Genomic DNA, 16122 nt, shown 5'->3' with positions numbered 1-16122 from the left:
TGCTGACTATTTCTTTGGACATGTGCTTATCAATTTTCACGGTGTATGTGCGATTAGTTAGGTAAGACTTAAGCCACTGTACGAGCGAGCTGGGAACTCCTAGCTTGTCGAGTTTAGCGAGAAGAATTGCGTGCGGAAGAGAGTCGAATGCTGCTTTCAGATCTGTATAAATTGCATCGACTTGAGCTCCGGCATCAATTTGATTAGTGCAATAGGTTACAAATTCAACCAGGTTCGTGGTAGTCGACTTTTTTGGCACGAATCCATGTTGATACGGGCTTAGGTAGCTGCGGCATGCATGTAGCAGATGTTTGTATATCACTAGTTCGAACACCTTGGCAATGGCACACAAAGATGTAATACCCCGGTAGTTGATGGCATCTGTCCTGTCGCCCTTTTTGTAAATAGGAACCATCCAAGATTTCCTCCATGTTTTGGGAAAGTAGCCAATTAATGGATCGATGATGATGATGGATTGTTTCCAAGTAAATTTGGATTTTTGCGACTATCAATACGTTGGACCCAAACGCCTATTCTTAAACTGGCTCCGATTTCGAAACTGATTCTGATTTCGGATCCAATTCCGATTTCAGAGCCGTTTTCGATTCCGGGCCCGATTCCGATTCTGGAACCGAGTCCGTTTCCGAAGCCCAAATCAATTCCGGAGCCGATTGTAGAAAACTTCGAAGCTAGTAGGAATCGATTCCGACGAAAAATCCATTTTTCCCATCACTTATCGGTATGGACTCTAAAAAATTTAATCAGTATTTAACAATAGGCTTTTAGGTTCGGTAGCTCTGGTCACCTTGCACGCAACCCTGCTGCCCAACTGTCATTCGCTGCCCAGCGCTGTCAACAAAAACGCGTCTCTTTCAGTCTGTGTCTTCGTCTGCCTCTTTGTTTGCTGCACAATTGGTCAGAAAAATATTTTGCATTTAATCCACCCATGTAAGTAAAGTGCATTTGCTTTTTGTTAAGATAGTTGCGTAAAAGCACACAGTACAATCTTTCCGTAAACCTTCACAGCGTGCTCGAAAGGAAGAGGCGAAGCAGCAGTGCCCTTGCAGGCTGTATTTTTTCCTAACCTGCAAAAGTTGCCCGTTTTGCTGCAGCATCCATCCGTGCTTTTGGCATACAAAAAAGTGCTCTACTCCACGCAACAACCAGCGGCCAGCAGAATAACGAGCAGAAGCAACGGTATGGCAACCGTGATACGACTGAAGAGACGCGTGGATGAAGATCCGCTGAACGCATTTGTGCTGAACTGCAAGCGGCAGCGTGTGGACGGTGCGACGGCAGGCGAAGAAGACCCCAATGCAAACGGGGCGGCGGCAGGCACTTCGACGATTCTAAAGTTTGCTGGCACATTCACAAAGGTAAGACTGTTGTGGGCTTTGCTTTTGCCCTTGCAACGTTTATCGACATGCTTGAGTGTAATCTATTTCGTGCTTCTTTCCCCTCCCCTCCTACCCACCGCACCACAGGCTGAAGGTATCGCGTCGCACATACAAAACATACACAAAGATCAAGCGAAAGATGCCCTGTCCCGGGTGCACCGGCCCAACATTACCTCGCGCAACCGGCTGGCCACGAAACAGACCGCACAGAACAGCCGATTCAAGATCGTCAACTGTACGCGCTCCATCACGAACGTGGAACCGAGCGAACCGAGCGACAACAATGCGCTACCGCTCACGACCACGATCGTTGACGTCGAGCGGGAAGTGGCCCGTCTGGGGGAAGGCACTGGAGCGGCAGCAGCAGCAGAAGTACCACCACAACAACATAGTAGTCTGCCCGCGTTGTCAGGGGTAACGCCCGATATCGTTCATTCGGCGATGGGCAACGGGACTGCGGCGCTGCCGGAAGACCAGATGCCCTACTTTTACGAGAACGGCGTACACTACGTGTACGATCTGTACGTGGCCGACGCGAGCCAGAATGTAACGCACATCCCGTACTACACCGACAATCTGGACGATCTCAGGTTGGTGCTGATAGAAGACGCGTACTTTGCATTCTACTCGTTCATTTAAATGCCGGCCACAGCACACTGCCGGACAACACACACTACCAACTAGACATAGTGTAATGGCCTAGGAGAGGATCGGCTCGGCGTGTGTGTTCGTCACCACTACCATCATCGGAGGGCGGGAGGGAGTGGTGATTGTCGCAGGGCACAGTTTTGCTAGTACCAGGCGCTAACGCTTTTGTCCTTTCTATCTCTCTCTCTCTCTCTCTATCTCCCATTTTCCCCTCATTTACTGATTACGGATAGTTAGTTGTAAGAATTAGAACAAAAGAAAAAGAACACAACGCCCCCGGATTACAACATTTACAAACAACTTTCGCTGATAAAAATATACTCTAAAGGGAGAGGGCCACAGCGGAACGGCCGTGTTTGTGTGTTTCGCTCGCGCGCCTCCGTGCGCCGGTGGGTTCGCAAATCGGCCTCCGTCTGTGTTGCTTCATCCAGTAATTTATCCCATGTGTACGGTGTCTCTGATTCATTCCTTAGTTGGTCGTTTCTTTGTTTGTTTTGTTGAGTTTTGCTTCTCTCTCTCTCTCTGTCTCTCTCCCACGTTTGGGCGGTCACTGTTGTCGGCTAACTAATGATTCCTCTTTTTGGCGTGTGCTGCCCAAAACCGCTCTGCCCGTTTACAGCGTCATGGTGTGCGACGATCCACTGTACGCGTGCCACCGGGGTCTCGATTCGGACGATTCGAGCGACGCGGATTCGGAAGACTCGAACGCGGAGAACGACTGGCGCAACGACTACCCGGACGAGGACGAGGACGGTCTGGCGGACGGTGCCAGTGTGGGCGAGGACGATATGGTGCGGGCGGTGGAGGATCTCGATTTAGGTATGATGCCCAATCCCTTGTGTGTGTGTGTGTCTTTTGCAACTAGGTTGGCCATGTAATTATGTGTTTTTTTTGTATTGATTGGTAGATGGAGAACGGGAACTATCCTCGGATGAGGACTACGTGCGGTACGACGAGAACGAGGAGGACGGCTTCGCTTACCCACGGCACGATGGGGTACTGTACACGGACGAGGAGGACGATTCGGACAGCGAGGCGGAGGGCATCAATCGGGAGGATGTGCGACGGTACGGGACGGCCTATGCGCGCTACAAGGCACGCATCTTGCGCGAAGAGAAACGTGATCAAGCAGCGGGCAGTAGCAGCAGCAGCTCTAGCACGGAGGATTTGAATCTGTACGATTAAATGCCGTTGCGTGTGTGAGTGTGTGTACGGTGGGAATGAAGGGTGGTAGTAACTCATGGTGATGTTGAGGGGGTGCTACCGGCCGGCGCCGCATAGTTTGTATGCTCCGTGCCGGGGGAGGAAGAATCATGCTGTCCATCATAGTGCTAGCGTGCTCACTTTCCATTCAAACGATCGACAGTTCAGATCTCGTCGCTTGTATTCTTTGAATATGTGCTGCATTTATTATGTGTTCTCAAAATAAGAGAGTGATTCCGTGTGTTTCCTATTTCTCTTGTAAAGACTAATGTGTCTTGCATGTAAAATATAAATATTTCCCCCCAACCTTTACCTCAAAAAAATATTCAAGAGTGTGTTATATCTTCTTCCCTCACACACCTCCTTCTCCTACTTTGCTGCATGCTTTATCAAATTTTCCTCTAAATTCCATAACTTTAACCTTGTTAGTTCCCTTTCCTAAGCCCCCAGGGACTTGTGTTGTGGGGGGGGGGGGGGACTCTCACCTCTCTACACACATATTCCCTTATTCCTCATGCTTTGGAAAGTACAAACAAACGTCACAAGGTAGATCATTCGGACAATATGGTTCACCCCATTCCATTCGCTTTCAAGAAAAACAACACCCTTGAAACAGCGATTCCTGGTGGTGGAACAAAAAGCACACAACAACAGAAAGAGAAACATATTTTTAAATGCACACAGTCACTCAACGAAACCCGAACGCCACTCAATAGTGCGTGTGGCACTCAACACGCGCTCAGCACTGTTATTTGGTTGTGGCTTTTATGCTTACGGTGCGGCACTCACGGGTGGAAGGTAGAATGGCGCTGTGTGTTGCGTGAGTGCCGAAGGAAACAGACGTTTCTCCGTACTCGCGTTCAAATCTCGTTTCTAACAGCCTTTCACACATCTTCCCCCCCCTTGCTCGTCAAGTGTTCAATTTTAATCATTTCCATGATTTCAGTTGGTCAACAGCAAGGTAAAGCAAAGTCACATTCCACACGGGTAGATGTGTAATTCAATTAATCTAACTCGTACTATAATTCAGACAAACCTTGCTAGCTATGGTTAGTGGGGGACAACAGTTTTTGTTTATTATCCCACATATTCGTTTCAATTCTTCGAATGAAAATGGGTACAACTTTAATAATTTACTTTACGAAGGGACTGGTGAGTATGAACATATCAGAAGCTGCACGTTTGCTTACACATAACACACCCGGAAGAAACGGGAAGTTCTCACGTTTTGCTTTCGTGTGTATGTTATGCATCTCTGAACTCGCCTTACTGATAACTCAATGTGATAGCTTATCACACTGTTTTGGGCGTGGCTTCTGATAACACGTTGGTGTGCTACGAAAAATGGCCACAATAGGTGTCATCCATTTATAACGGATCCATTTATATTTATATCCATAAATAATTGATTGAAATGTTCGATCCCCTCCTCCCCTAGTGTAATAAAATGTAACGTTGGAAGAAACCTCCTCTCAAAAATTACGCAACAGATTAAGCTGCCCTCCCACCCCTCCAATAGATTATTTTACTGGACAAAATCAGATGCTTTATGATTTTTTTTCTCTTTTTTGTTAACTTTATTGTGGTACATTCACAATGTTTTGAATGAAACAAGATAAATTATATTATATTTTACATAATGAAAAGTTTTCCCATACAGCAGACCAATTCAAATAGGTTCTGATGATCGGATCCTTAGCGCCGTTTGCAATGTTCTTCACTTCATCACTATCAGAAGCGTATTTCATTATGTGAGGAAAGACGACGAGCGGAGTGTGTATCCTGTCTCTCACTCCTTCCGCTCCGTTTGAGGGATGCTGCGATCAATCGAAATGCCACTAGCGTAGGTCAAAGTATCGTAAGGCGTCATCCATCACTTACGTAACATAAAAATTGCAAATTTGCGTAACTAACTGCAACGTTTAAAGAAACCGACGTTGGTATGAACCGGCCCCCTAGCAATGGCGGACTATTGGAGTGGTAGTGGAGTGGTACATAAAAAGTAGCGAAATCCGTTTCAGGCTAGCATAACCGCGAAGGTTGTTAAGTCAAGAAAACGAATTAACGTTTACATATTACTCATTTGTTCTTCGAATAAAGCAAATACTTTGCGTTACGCATCAAATGCTAAACATCCCCATGTAACAAATCGTAACGTTTGCCAACACCCGCTCCCACCCCTACAAGCGTTACGCAATTGATGGATGGCGCCCTAGTTGGGTTGCTTTTTCGGATGATAAAAGCTGAAAATGAAACAACACTCGAATTTGTTATTGAATTCTGTTTAATCCACATACTTAGTGTAGCGTTTTATTTTTCAATCTCCGAGAAAAATGGGGGGTTTATTTTAACTTCCATTAAGTGGGGGGTGACCTTGCGTTTGGCGAGGGTTGTGGAATTTCCTCGACAGTTTTCCTTAAACATTCTGCTACTGAGGATAAGGGGTCTATCAGAAGTTGGGTTTGTAGAGAGCAAAAGAGGCATTCCCTTGGCGCTGGCTAAGAGAAGTGGTTCCCTTTCATCCCGCTCCAATCATACCATTAATGCATGTGCTCGCTTGTAAGTTCATTAGTTTTGGGATTATTTCGGTTTTATTTTGCGTGTGCTACAACTACTACCAACTGCTTTCACACTAAACGCTAACGATTACTACAGATCTGCTTACCTCTGTGCGCACTCCACGTGCGCACCACGAGGAGCACGCGCGTCATCATCCGCCTCGTAATCAGCACGCCGTGGGGTGGCACGTAGCCATCCATCGCCTACCACGATGAAGTAGTGAATAAATATGTTATTGTCAATTTCCGCTTCTGCTATTAAGGTTCGTATGCTGTGTGTGTGTCTGCGCTCTGTAAGTTTTCTCCCAATTTTACCCCAATTTTGTGTGTTGCATAAAGTTAATGACTATTTTTTTGTTGTTGCTATGCTCGTGCATAATTTTACCTTTTCTTTTTGCACGCACAAACACACATACCAAGACACACATTGAGAAAGTGTTTTACTGTTTTTGTTTGTTTGCTTTAGTTGATATTCACTTTTAATTGTTATTTACACATTCTTTCGCTTCTCTTTTCTCCTTCTCTCCAAAGCTTTATGCGCTGTTTTAGTATGCGGTATATGTTTATTTGATTGATATCATCACATTCAATTTCTCTTTCAGTATCTCTCCCCTCCTTTTCAGTGGATGAAGTGTTTTTTTTTAATAATATGCGGCTTGGCTGTACTGTACACATTGCCGCCTGATTCCCGTTCCCATGTATATGGCTGTGAAGGATGGCTGCGCCACTGCGGTTACTGTTAAATGGGCTTACATTACATTTTATTTCGAAATTCCGTTCGAGAGCTTTAGGAAATACACAACAACACACACTAAAACGAGCTACACCACCACGGGTGATGTTGCCAGATTAAATATCTCAGCTTCAGATATCAGGTTGCAGCTCTGGTAAGAACAGTCAGGGGCGGGAGACCGATGGTTTGGAGAAGGGCGCGCATTAGCGACACAGGACGATGCGCATCGATTGCACAGAAAAAAGGCTCATTTTAAGTAAGTAATAGGGGTTTGTGTTGTTTTAAATCCAGCCTTATAATTTGTTGTCGTTTATTCGTTTACTGTGTACATTTAACATTTACACTAATCTCCCCCCGGGTTCCCCTGCAGACTACACGCGACCCAGTGCGATCACGGCTACTTTACGGCTGTTACGCGCTTTTAAATGCATATTTAGCAATTAAAAACAAATCAGCTCCGCTTAACATATAATGATGGCGCGCTAAACAGTACTTTTGATCCTGTTTCCCTATATATACACACAGTTATCTGATAGTGGGGATTCGTTTGTGCGTTTGCTTTACAACACACAAAACTATACACGTACGACGATAAACGATAAACACTTTGGTAAACTCAGGCTTTAATGGTACTTCGCTTAAAGTTGGGCGCTTAAAAACAATTCCGGGGAGGCATTAATTAATTAATTGAACTACACAATTGTCCCCCGTTCTATAGTTTCGCACTAGAAGAGAAGGAGAAGAATTTTAAGAGGGTGAGCGGTGAGAGAGATTTAGAGAAGGATTTCGAAGTATCTCAACAGAAAACAACAAGCTTAAATTGATTCATTTAAATAAACGTTCGGTGCTGGTGCGCGTTTTTTGTTTTGTTTCTAATTGGATATTTTGAGCAGAATTTAGCGCAACTATTTCGCGTTTTGGAAACATTCCTCTCTACGCCTTTCTACGAGGATGTCATGCGTAAGTCCAGTGGGAATAATTTTTTAGTCGAAAAAACTGTCGTTTCCCTCCCTCCCTATTTTGCCTACAAAAACCCTCGATACCAGTTAGATTCCGGCTTTACATACAACACACGTTTGCCCGTTTTTATTTCCTGGGAAATGTACTACTTCCTTTAAGGAACCGTCCGGCAGCAGCGAGCGAGAACGATCGAGCGAGACCTCCTATGGGTAAGTGTCTCTCTCTTTTTCTCACTCTCACTCGCACACTGCCTTCTGTACTTCTGACTAAACTTAAACCGTATACACATGATAATGCTCGATCAACCCTTCCTTAAACGGACGTTTCCGTCGCCCGATTAACGGCCACGGTGACGGCCGGGCTGGTCGATGCTGCCCGGCTCGGTGAAGCGGATGCACTGCGCCGACCTACGCCGGACCCGGCGGATGCACTTGCTGTCCCTGCCGCTGCCGCCGCCGCCGCTGCTGCCACTGCCGCCTTGCAGTAGAACTTTTTGTGCGCAATGTACGTGTTGGTGTAGTTGAAGGTAATATCACACGTGTCGCAGTACTTGGGCCCGGGTGGCAGCTGGGGCGAACCACCGGCCGACACTTCTACCGGCGGTGACGGCGTTTTAATGCCATGCTCCGTCCGGCCCCCTGGTGAGCTGGCGGCGGTGCTAGGATGAGATTTCTGTTTCACGGTGGTCGATGGCACTGCTGCCGGAGCCGCAGCAGCAGCAGCAGCAGCAGGAGGAGAAGGAGTGACCGGCGAAGTGAGCGGGGAGTTGAGCGACGGCATGTGCGGATCGAACACTTCGCTCTTGATCGCCGGCTCCTCCAGCACGATGTCCACGTTGATGTCGAGCGCGTCCGGTGCGTCCGGGCTGGGCGCGTGGCCCGCTTCGTCCTTTGGTTCCGTTTTGATCACTTGACTGGGGGGGAAAATGGGGGAAAGAGTTTTGTTAGAGATTTGAGCGGCTTTAACGGGTGCTTTTGTCGTCTTTACCTATTGGCCATGGTCAGCCCGGGCGTGACGGCGATCGGTGGCCGTGCGATGACGCTGCCCGAGTCTCCTGCCACCGGTCCGGTACCGTTGTACAGCAGCGATTCACCTCCCTCGCCGATCAGGGGCGAACTACCGGGCGAAGGCCCGTCCCGGCCGTGCACGTGCTTGATATGTTTGGCCTGCCAAAGGATAAATTTTTTTTAGATTTAACAATCTGTTTTTTTCGCACGGTAGAGGCTCCGCCCAAACTTACCACATTCACGCGATAGCTTGAGCTGTACGGGCAAAACTCACAGTGGTGCCGCACCGATTGCAACGATTGCCCATTGCCGGCCGTTGGTGGTGAGATGCGTGCCACCCCGTCCGCTTCCGAGGGTGGCGGTGGCGCAAAACTCTTCTGCGAGGCGAGTGCATGGGCGGCGGCGGCTGCAGCGGCTGCGGCCATGGCGGCTGCATTTTGTGCCCCCGCCGGCGGTATCTCAATACCGTCCTCCTCCAGTATGCAGGTGATAAAGTTTTCCTCATTGAATTCGCTCGTCTTCTTGTCAAAGTGCATCCGGATGTGGGTGCGCATGCCGCTGTGAGAGGGAACAGTTCAATTAGATATTTATTTAAAGAGACTCCTTGGGCATGCGCTGCTTACCGTAACGTGTTGCCCTTGTACCGGCAGATCGTGCAGCGAAAGGCTTTCACTCCACCGTGCGTATCCATGTGGCGCCGTGCCTCGGTCGAGTTCGGGCTGATGACCTCACAGATCGGACACTTGTAGGCGCCGTGCCCGGCCACCGTGCACGGTTGGCCCGGCTCGTGCATGCTTTTGCACTTGGAGCAGCGTTCCTTGTGCGGTTGCGCTGGTACCACCGTCGTTGTTGTGGCGCTCTGGAAGGTGGGGTGGGAAAGTGGAGGTGATTATTAGCTAGTTTCTAACAATTCGACTTCAGGATTCTATTTCTAGACAAGATTCGACTCGAACCTGATCCTGTTTGTCGGGTTTTGGAATATAAACGGATCCGAATGAGGATTCGATTCGAATTTGTTTGTGATTCTATTGGAATTTGATTTAGATTCGATTAAGAATTGCATTTGATATGGATTCGATTAAGATTGCATTGAGAAAGGATTGGGATTCGTTTGCGTTTCAATAGGAATTCGATTAGGAACAAAATAGGATTCGAATTAGAATCTATAGGGATTCAATTGGAATTCTATAGGGATGCACGAGATGTTAGTTTGGGATTGGAATTTTATTAGATTGGAGTTTGGTTGAGATTCGATTGGGATTAGGATGTCATAGGGATTTGATGAAGTTTCGATTGCGATTCGATTGAGATTGGGTTGGATTAAGATTGAGATTCGATGGATATTCGTTCAGGATTCGACCGGGATACGATTGAGATTTGAGTGGGATTCAAGTGATATTCGATTGGGTTGGGGATCATTATCAATTAGGATTCTATCAGGAATCGATTGTACATCTGAGTGAGATTCAATTGATATTCTACAAGGCTTCAATAAGGATTCTATAAGGATACTATTAGTTTCTAATTGGGATAATATGGGATATTATTGATTTTTTTTTTGAGATTTGATTGCCATTCGATTGATATCCGATATCCGATATTCAATTTCGATTCGATTGGAAATCAATTTTCGATTTCGGTTGGGATTCGATTGAAATCATAGTTTTTTTTCAGCTAGTTACTTTAAATAAAACCATCTATTCGAATCCGATGACCAGTTCCTGATAACTAACAACTCACGAAAAAGCAACCACATATATTTCGTTACTTTTAAGTAAATTTCCATCCCTAAGTTCTACGCCTGCACACTTACCACTGGCAGCGTGGCATCGATACGCTTCGGGCAGTAGTACATCTGATGCGCGCTGAGATTATCCAACGACGTAAACTTGATGCCGCACGCCGCACAGATCAGCTGCTGGTACGCAACCGCTCCTACACCAATGGCCGGACTGCCTCCCGACGATACTCCACCACCTCCAGCACCACCACCACCACCACCCATCGCTTGCGGTGATATCGGTGGACTAACCTTGGGCAGGTCCCCATCGCCACCGCCGTCCTGGTTGCGGGCGGAGCAGTAGTGCTTCTTGTGGGCGAGATAGTTCTCGTACTTGCAGAACACAATGTTACACTCCTTGCACTTGGAGTCGCCCTGTTTGACGAAGATTTGTGGTGTTTGGGCGGCAGCCGCCAGTACGGCAGCGGCTGGTCCCCCGCCGCCCACTGACCCCGTCGGCGAGATGCTGTTCAGCAGGGGAGAAATCTGTGGCTTCGCTAGTCCCCCGTCGCCGACAGGGACACCGGCGGACGAGGAGAGCCGCAGGGCCAGCTCGACGCTTTGCTTCGTCAGCAGCGGGTGAGTGTTGGGCAGGATGTTGAGGTTCAGATTGACGGCCGGATCACCGACGGCCGAGAGACGCAGGGCAATGTCCGCCGGGAGTAGCGGCCGCATCAGTTGCTGCTGGAGCGTTAGCGGGGAGAGGGATAAGCCTCCGACCGGGCCGCCGAGTCCGTGTTGACCGGCGGCGGCAGCCGCATGAGCAGCAGCCGCTACAGCCGCCGCTGTTGTGGCGTTAGAGACGGGAGGAGGGACACCACCGCCGCCACCACCACCTCCCCGGGGACTGTTAGAGCGACGCTTCGGGGAAGGAGTTAGCGGCGGACTGCCCGGAAGGGACGGCGCACAGACGATCTGTTCCGGTGTGAGCGAGTCGCCGCTCACGGACAGATTCTCCTTGCCCTCCATCAGACTGTCAAAGTCGAGCCGCGGGTCGGCGGAGACGGCGGACGACAGCGAGAGCGATCGTTCGCGCAAACTTAAGCTACCGATGGCACCGGGCGAGAGGCGACGCACGGAAAGATCCAACGGTGTGGAACCGGTCGGAGCATCTCTGTGGAGCGAAGGGAAGGAAAGGAACATTTAGCTTCAATTTTGTCAGACACCGGGGCGACCATTCTTACCTGTTGGCGGAGTTTTCTCGCTTGTTGATCGCTTTCAGTACTTCCCCGGTGCCGGAAGCTGGCCCTCCACCACCGGAGCCGCTGTGTACGCTATTGTTGTCGCTACTGTTCGATATGTTCGGCGTGGGTCCGCGGGAAGGTGGCTGGGCGGGCTGTTGGTGCGTCTGCTGCTGGTTGCCGCTGCTTATTCCTGGCCGCGTTGCTCCTGGACCACCGGGCGATCCGATCAGCCCTTCGAACCCGCTCGGCACGATGGCGGCCGTAACGGCTTGCACCTGGGACGCGAGCGACATCGCAATTGGCTGCAGGCTGCCGTTCTGTAGGATGAAACAAGCCGACTCGGGATTGGCCACGCCTGGTGCGAGCGATGAGCTATAATTGGATAGACAATCAGAAAAAAAAATGGGGGGAAACGGAATTAGAATGAGCTGCGTGTGCGCGTTGAAGCGAAGCGGGTTTGTTTTTTTTCCGCCTGACAGTATGCAATCCGCAATGCGCGATGAATTGAATAATCGTTATAATCGTTATAATTAGCATTCAAAATAGCAAATTGCATTGGATTGTAAATTGAAAGTGATTTTCCCGATCCGATGATCATTGAGATATGAATCAAAATTTCTATGTAAGTTTAAAAATTAACAAAATTTTGAACTCCATTTTCATCTTTTTCATCTCATTCTATAATTTAGCCATGATATAATGCAATAGCATTTAAAGGTAACCTTGAACTCCAATGACAATCCCATTCTAGTTCCCATTCATTGCAACTAATGCCGAACTCTTAATTTGTTTTCTAACTGACCCTGAAACCACACTAGTCATGGTCCTTATTTTATCCATTGTTTGCTCTTGCAACTGATCCTGTACTTATTATAGTTCATGAGCCTTATCTGTTCCCATACCGATACTGGAAATGATTTCACCATCCAATATTAATTGCTGAACCTGTATGGGTCCAGAATCCTCAAATGCTAATCCTATTCGAGTCTTGAAATTGGTCATACTGGTCCCGATTCTGATCCCAATCCTCTCTTGGAGCTCATCTTGAACCCATACTAGTCTTGGAATTAGTCCCGAATCCATTCTTATTCAATTTGGCGTAACGTCCTACGCGGACATGCCGGCCTATACAGGCTTTCGAGACTTTATTCATTACTTAATTCATTACTTAACCCATGACGAGCATGTTATTGAGTCGTTCGAGTTGACGACTGTACCACGGAACCGTCCCCAATCCTGAATCCATTACGGTCCTGAAACTGATCCCGGGGTTATTTGGGTGCTGGAACTCAGTCCTGGAACTCTGTTCTGTACCAGCCCTACAACCGATCCCATAACCATAAAAGTCCTAGAATTAGATTCAGATCTATACCAATCCTGTAACTAATCCTTACATCGACACACTCTGGAACTGGAACTGGAAATGATCCCTAACCTATACCGGTCCTGGATTTGATCGTATGCACACACAAATCGTGCCACATTGACCTCATCCTACTCTTGGAACTGATCCCAAACCCATAGAAGTCTTGGAATTGATCAGTCCTATAACTAATTCTGAATTCATACCCGTGTTGAAACTAATCATGACCCCACATAGGAAGGTCTAGAAGATCCTGGAACTGATCACGAATCTGAGCAGTTTCTGAAACCGAACCTGAACGCATGGTCTCACGCCCATTACAGTGTTGAACGAGATCCTGAATCCATGCCGATCGTGAAACCTTATCACATTCTTGGAACTGATCTACTAGTCTTTTCCGGATTGATCCCAAGCTAATGCAGAAACTGCTACTAAAACTGGTATTTGGTTCTTGGATCTGTAACGCCATTACAGCGGATCTCAATTCTGTCGCAGTCCAGGATTCGATACGGTATCTACTTCGATTCAGCAACTTCATTCATCAATTCGGTTTCGAGAGTTGACATGCAGCCCGATCTGTGCAGCTACGAAGTAACGAAACTAATGGCCCTAATGCTTCCATTTGTGCTTGCCCATTCCGTGCGACAAGCTGTTGTTATGTCTACCCAACTCGACCGTGACTAACTCAACGCTTTCTCCCCGCATTTACTTACAGCAGTCCCGGAATAACGCTCGCGCCCCGAATCAGCGAGTACGGTATCACGATGATGGGGTTGGTGGGCAACGCCAGGAACGGTTGCTGACTGCTGGCGGCCGCTGCGGCCGCCGACCCGACCGGTGGCGTTTTCGGCACGTCCGGCGGGCTTTGCGAGCCCGACTTCGGTGCCGACGCCGGCTTGGGTGTGGAGTTGTTTGACTGATTGCTGAAAGAGAGCAAAACGAAAGCCTTTTAGCCACGGTGTGTGTGTTGTTGACACAAGAAAGAAATGCTTACCCTTCCCGATGGCGCGAGCTGCAGTAGTGTTGCTTGTGCGCCCGATACGTCTTGGTGCTGGAGAATCGTATATCACAGTCCGAGCAGTAGCGGTCGACCTGTGGCGCGGGGCCTTGCGGTGGCTGCTGGCCCTGCTGCTGCTGCTGGTGTAGTACGGCGGCGGCAGCCGCAACAGCTTGCGCCTGGATGAGCTGTAGCTGCTGCTGCTGCTGCTGGTGCTGTTGTTGCTGTTGATGGTGGTTGGCGAGCACGATCGCTTCGTCTCCGTTCACGATCGCACCGACCGGGGACGGCGAGGGCGACGACTGGTGCATGCGCATATGCCGGTTCAGGGACACCTTCTTGTCCGCACTGTACGAGCACTGCGAGCAGGCGTACTGTTTGCCCGTCTTGAGCGCCTTTGCCGGCGGTTGCTCGCCACCCTCGCCGCCCGGGTGTGCGTTCTTTACGCCGCCCGACGAAGGGCCGCCAGTGACGGTGGCGTTCGCTCCACTGCTTCCCGTTCCACCAGCGCCCGCTCCCCCACCGCCACCACCACCCCCCTCGTCCGCATCTTTACGGTGCGAGCAGTAGTACGTCTGGTGCGCCTCGAGCGTCGACGCGGACGAGAAGCGAATGCCGCATGGGCCGCAGATGAACATGGGCAGCCGTGGGGGTAGCTCGACCGGCAGGGCCAGCTCCTTCGATTTGCGGGCGAGCAGGGCGGGCGGTGTGCTGCTGGCCAGCTGCTGAAGGGCGGGCGGTGGTGGAGGTCCTCCGATCGCCATGTTGAGTGCGTGCTGCTGCTGCTGCTGCTGGTGCAGCTGTTGAGATTGCTTCTCCTCGAGGGCCGCCTCGGCATCGCTGAGGTTCTTGAGATCCTTCGCGTCCGGGTTGGCGGCCGGATCGGCGGCCAGGGCCACGTTCAGGCGCAGCATCGGCATCGGCGTCGGGGACGGTGTGTGCGGTGTCCCCTGGGAGGAGGAACTGCTCGATGCCGGCCGATGGTCGTGCCGTGCCGCTTCCTGCTCTACGTTCGGTTCCTGCTTGATTTCGCGCAGCGGCATCGTTTCATCCGCCGGCGTTTCACAGCGTTCGTCCGTCGCCGTCCGGTGCGGTGATGCACTGCCCCGCTCGCTACCCATTTCCGTCTCGGGGCAGGGCGGTTTTGTGTCCTGTGCACTGCCTCCTCCTTCCATTGCACCGCCGTTCATTTCGGCCCGGCTGTTACTTCTGCTACTGTGATTACTGCCACTGCCGCTGCTGCTGCTGCTGCTGCTGCTGTGTGCACTGTTGCTTCCTATTGTGCTGTTGCTATCACCGTTTTCGTCCGCTGTGCTTTGTGTTTGCTGCTGCTGGGACTGTTCATCACCACCGGCTTCCTCATCGTCTCCTGCAAGGTACAAAACCGTAAGAGAGAGAAAGAGAGAGAGAGAGAGTATTTGTTAGCAAGAAGTGTGAACCACAAGGGCGCGCGCGTAAAACGCGATACATTAATCATGTGCCCACAATCCGGAGTGGGATATCCTTTTCAGTGAAGACATTAAATTCAACCACACACACACACACACACACAGAGAGATACACCAAAGACGTCCTGTTGTGTCGCGAGAATTCGCCACATATATCACACAAAGCGTGTGCCACATGGGCTGTGGCATTCGGTTGACTCAAAAAGGGAGCGGACGAAATTAATGTCATCTTAATCGAAGCATGCCATGTTTGAATGTACTGCTTGCCGCGCACCATTCCGCCAAAACCTCGCGCTGCCAACGTACCAAACCCGGGTGCGCATTTTCCGCGCTAATGACGACATTTAACGTTCGCGAGATGTTAATTGACCCCGCTCGGGAGTTGGCTGCCGGGGGGGCGAGGGCAAACGGGGAATTGAACTCGCATCAATCTGTGCCCCTCGTGCTCGTGCATTAGGAGCACTGGTGGTGCACCAACCAATATGCAGATTAATCAATGAGAAAGGAGGAACACTTCATCACCGTTTCACGAGGGCGAGGGAAAGAAGGAATTGGGGATTGGGCGACATCTCGTGGTAATTTATGCTAAATGAGACATTCACCTACAGGGGGGGGGGGGAGCAGTAAAACACGAACTGGGGGAACTAGTAGCGGGACAGGTTTGCGTGTGTGAACAGCATAGTTGTGCGATCCGATTGAATGAATCGGAAACGAACGCGAGCCTCGAATGGGTGGTAATTAGTGCTTGGGAGAGAGAGAGAGAGAGAGAGATACAGGGCATTGGGAAGAAATTACTCATGTTGATGTGTGCCTCCCAGACTCCCATGGCCATGGGTGGGTGTAA

The 16122-nt window shown here is 49.6% G+C and overlaps 2 protein-coding genes across 5 annotated transcripts in view; one reads left to right on the top strand and one right to left on the bottom strand.

Annotated features, from left to right (window-relative positions):
• Positions 1–830: 830 nt before the first annotated feature.
• On the top strand, positions 831–3847 carry LOC121595252 (probable RNA polymerase II nuclear localization protein SLC7A6OS). Its single transcript, XM_041919093.1, has 5 exons — positions 831–948; positions 1027–1376; positions 1485–1987; positions 2665–2864; positions 2953–3847. The coding sequence occupies exons 2-5, from the start codon at positions 1200–1202 to the stop codon at positions 3228–3230; spliced, it is 1158 nt and encodes a 385-aa protein (XP_041775027.1). The 5' UTR covers positions 831–948; positions 1027–1199; the 3' UTR covers positions 3231–3847.
• A 3387-nt stretch (positions 3848–7234) lies between these two features.
• LOC121595251 (zinc finger protein ush) overlaps positions 7235–16122 on the bottom strand; it is a 132713-nt gene continuing 123825 nt past the window's right edge. For 3 of the 4 annotated variants that reach the window (XM_041919090.1, XM_041919089.1, XM_041919088.1), the window contains 8 exons: positions 13828–15199; positions 13547–13756; positions 11471–11842; positions 10320–11400; positions 9130–9365; positions 8740–9064; positions 8487–8665; positions 7235–8412 (listed from right to left, as the gene is read on the bottom strand). In XM_041919090.1, the coding sequence (XP_041775024.1) occupies positions 7812–8412; positions 8487–8665; positions 8740–9064; positions 9130–9365; positions 10320–11400; positions 11471–11842; positions 13547–13756; positions 13828–15199 (4376 nt within the window). In that variant the 3' untranslated portion in view covers positions 7235–7811. Of the gene's footprint in view, positions 8413–8486; positions 8666–8739; positions 9065–9129; positions 9366–10319; positions 11401–11470; positions 11843–13546; positions 13757–13827; positions 15200–16122 lie in introns of those variants that run through there. The other variant, XM_041919091.1, reaches the window with a different exon arrangement.

This window comes from Anopheles merus, chromosome 3R (assembly GCF_017562075.2).
Source record: "Anopheles merus strain MAF chromosome 3R, AmerM5.1, whole genome shotgun sequence".
Lineage (NCBI taxonomy): Eukaryota > Metazoa > Arthropoda > Insecta > Diptera > Culicidae > Anopheles > Anopheles merus.
The sequence above is the reverse complement of the archived record's forward strand: the minus strand, read 5'-3'. Positions and strand labels throughout refer to the sequence as shown.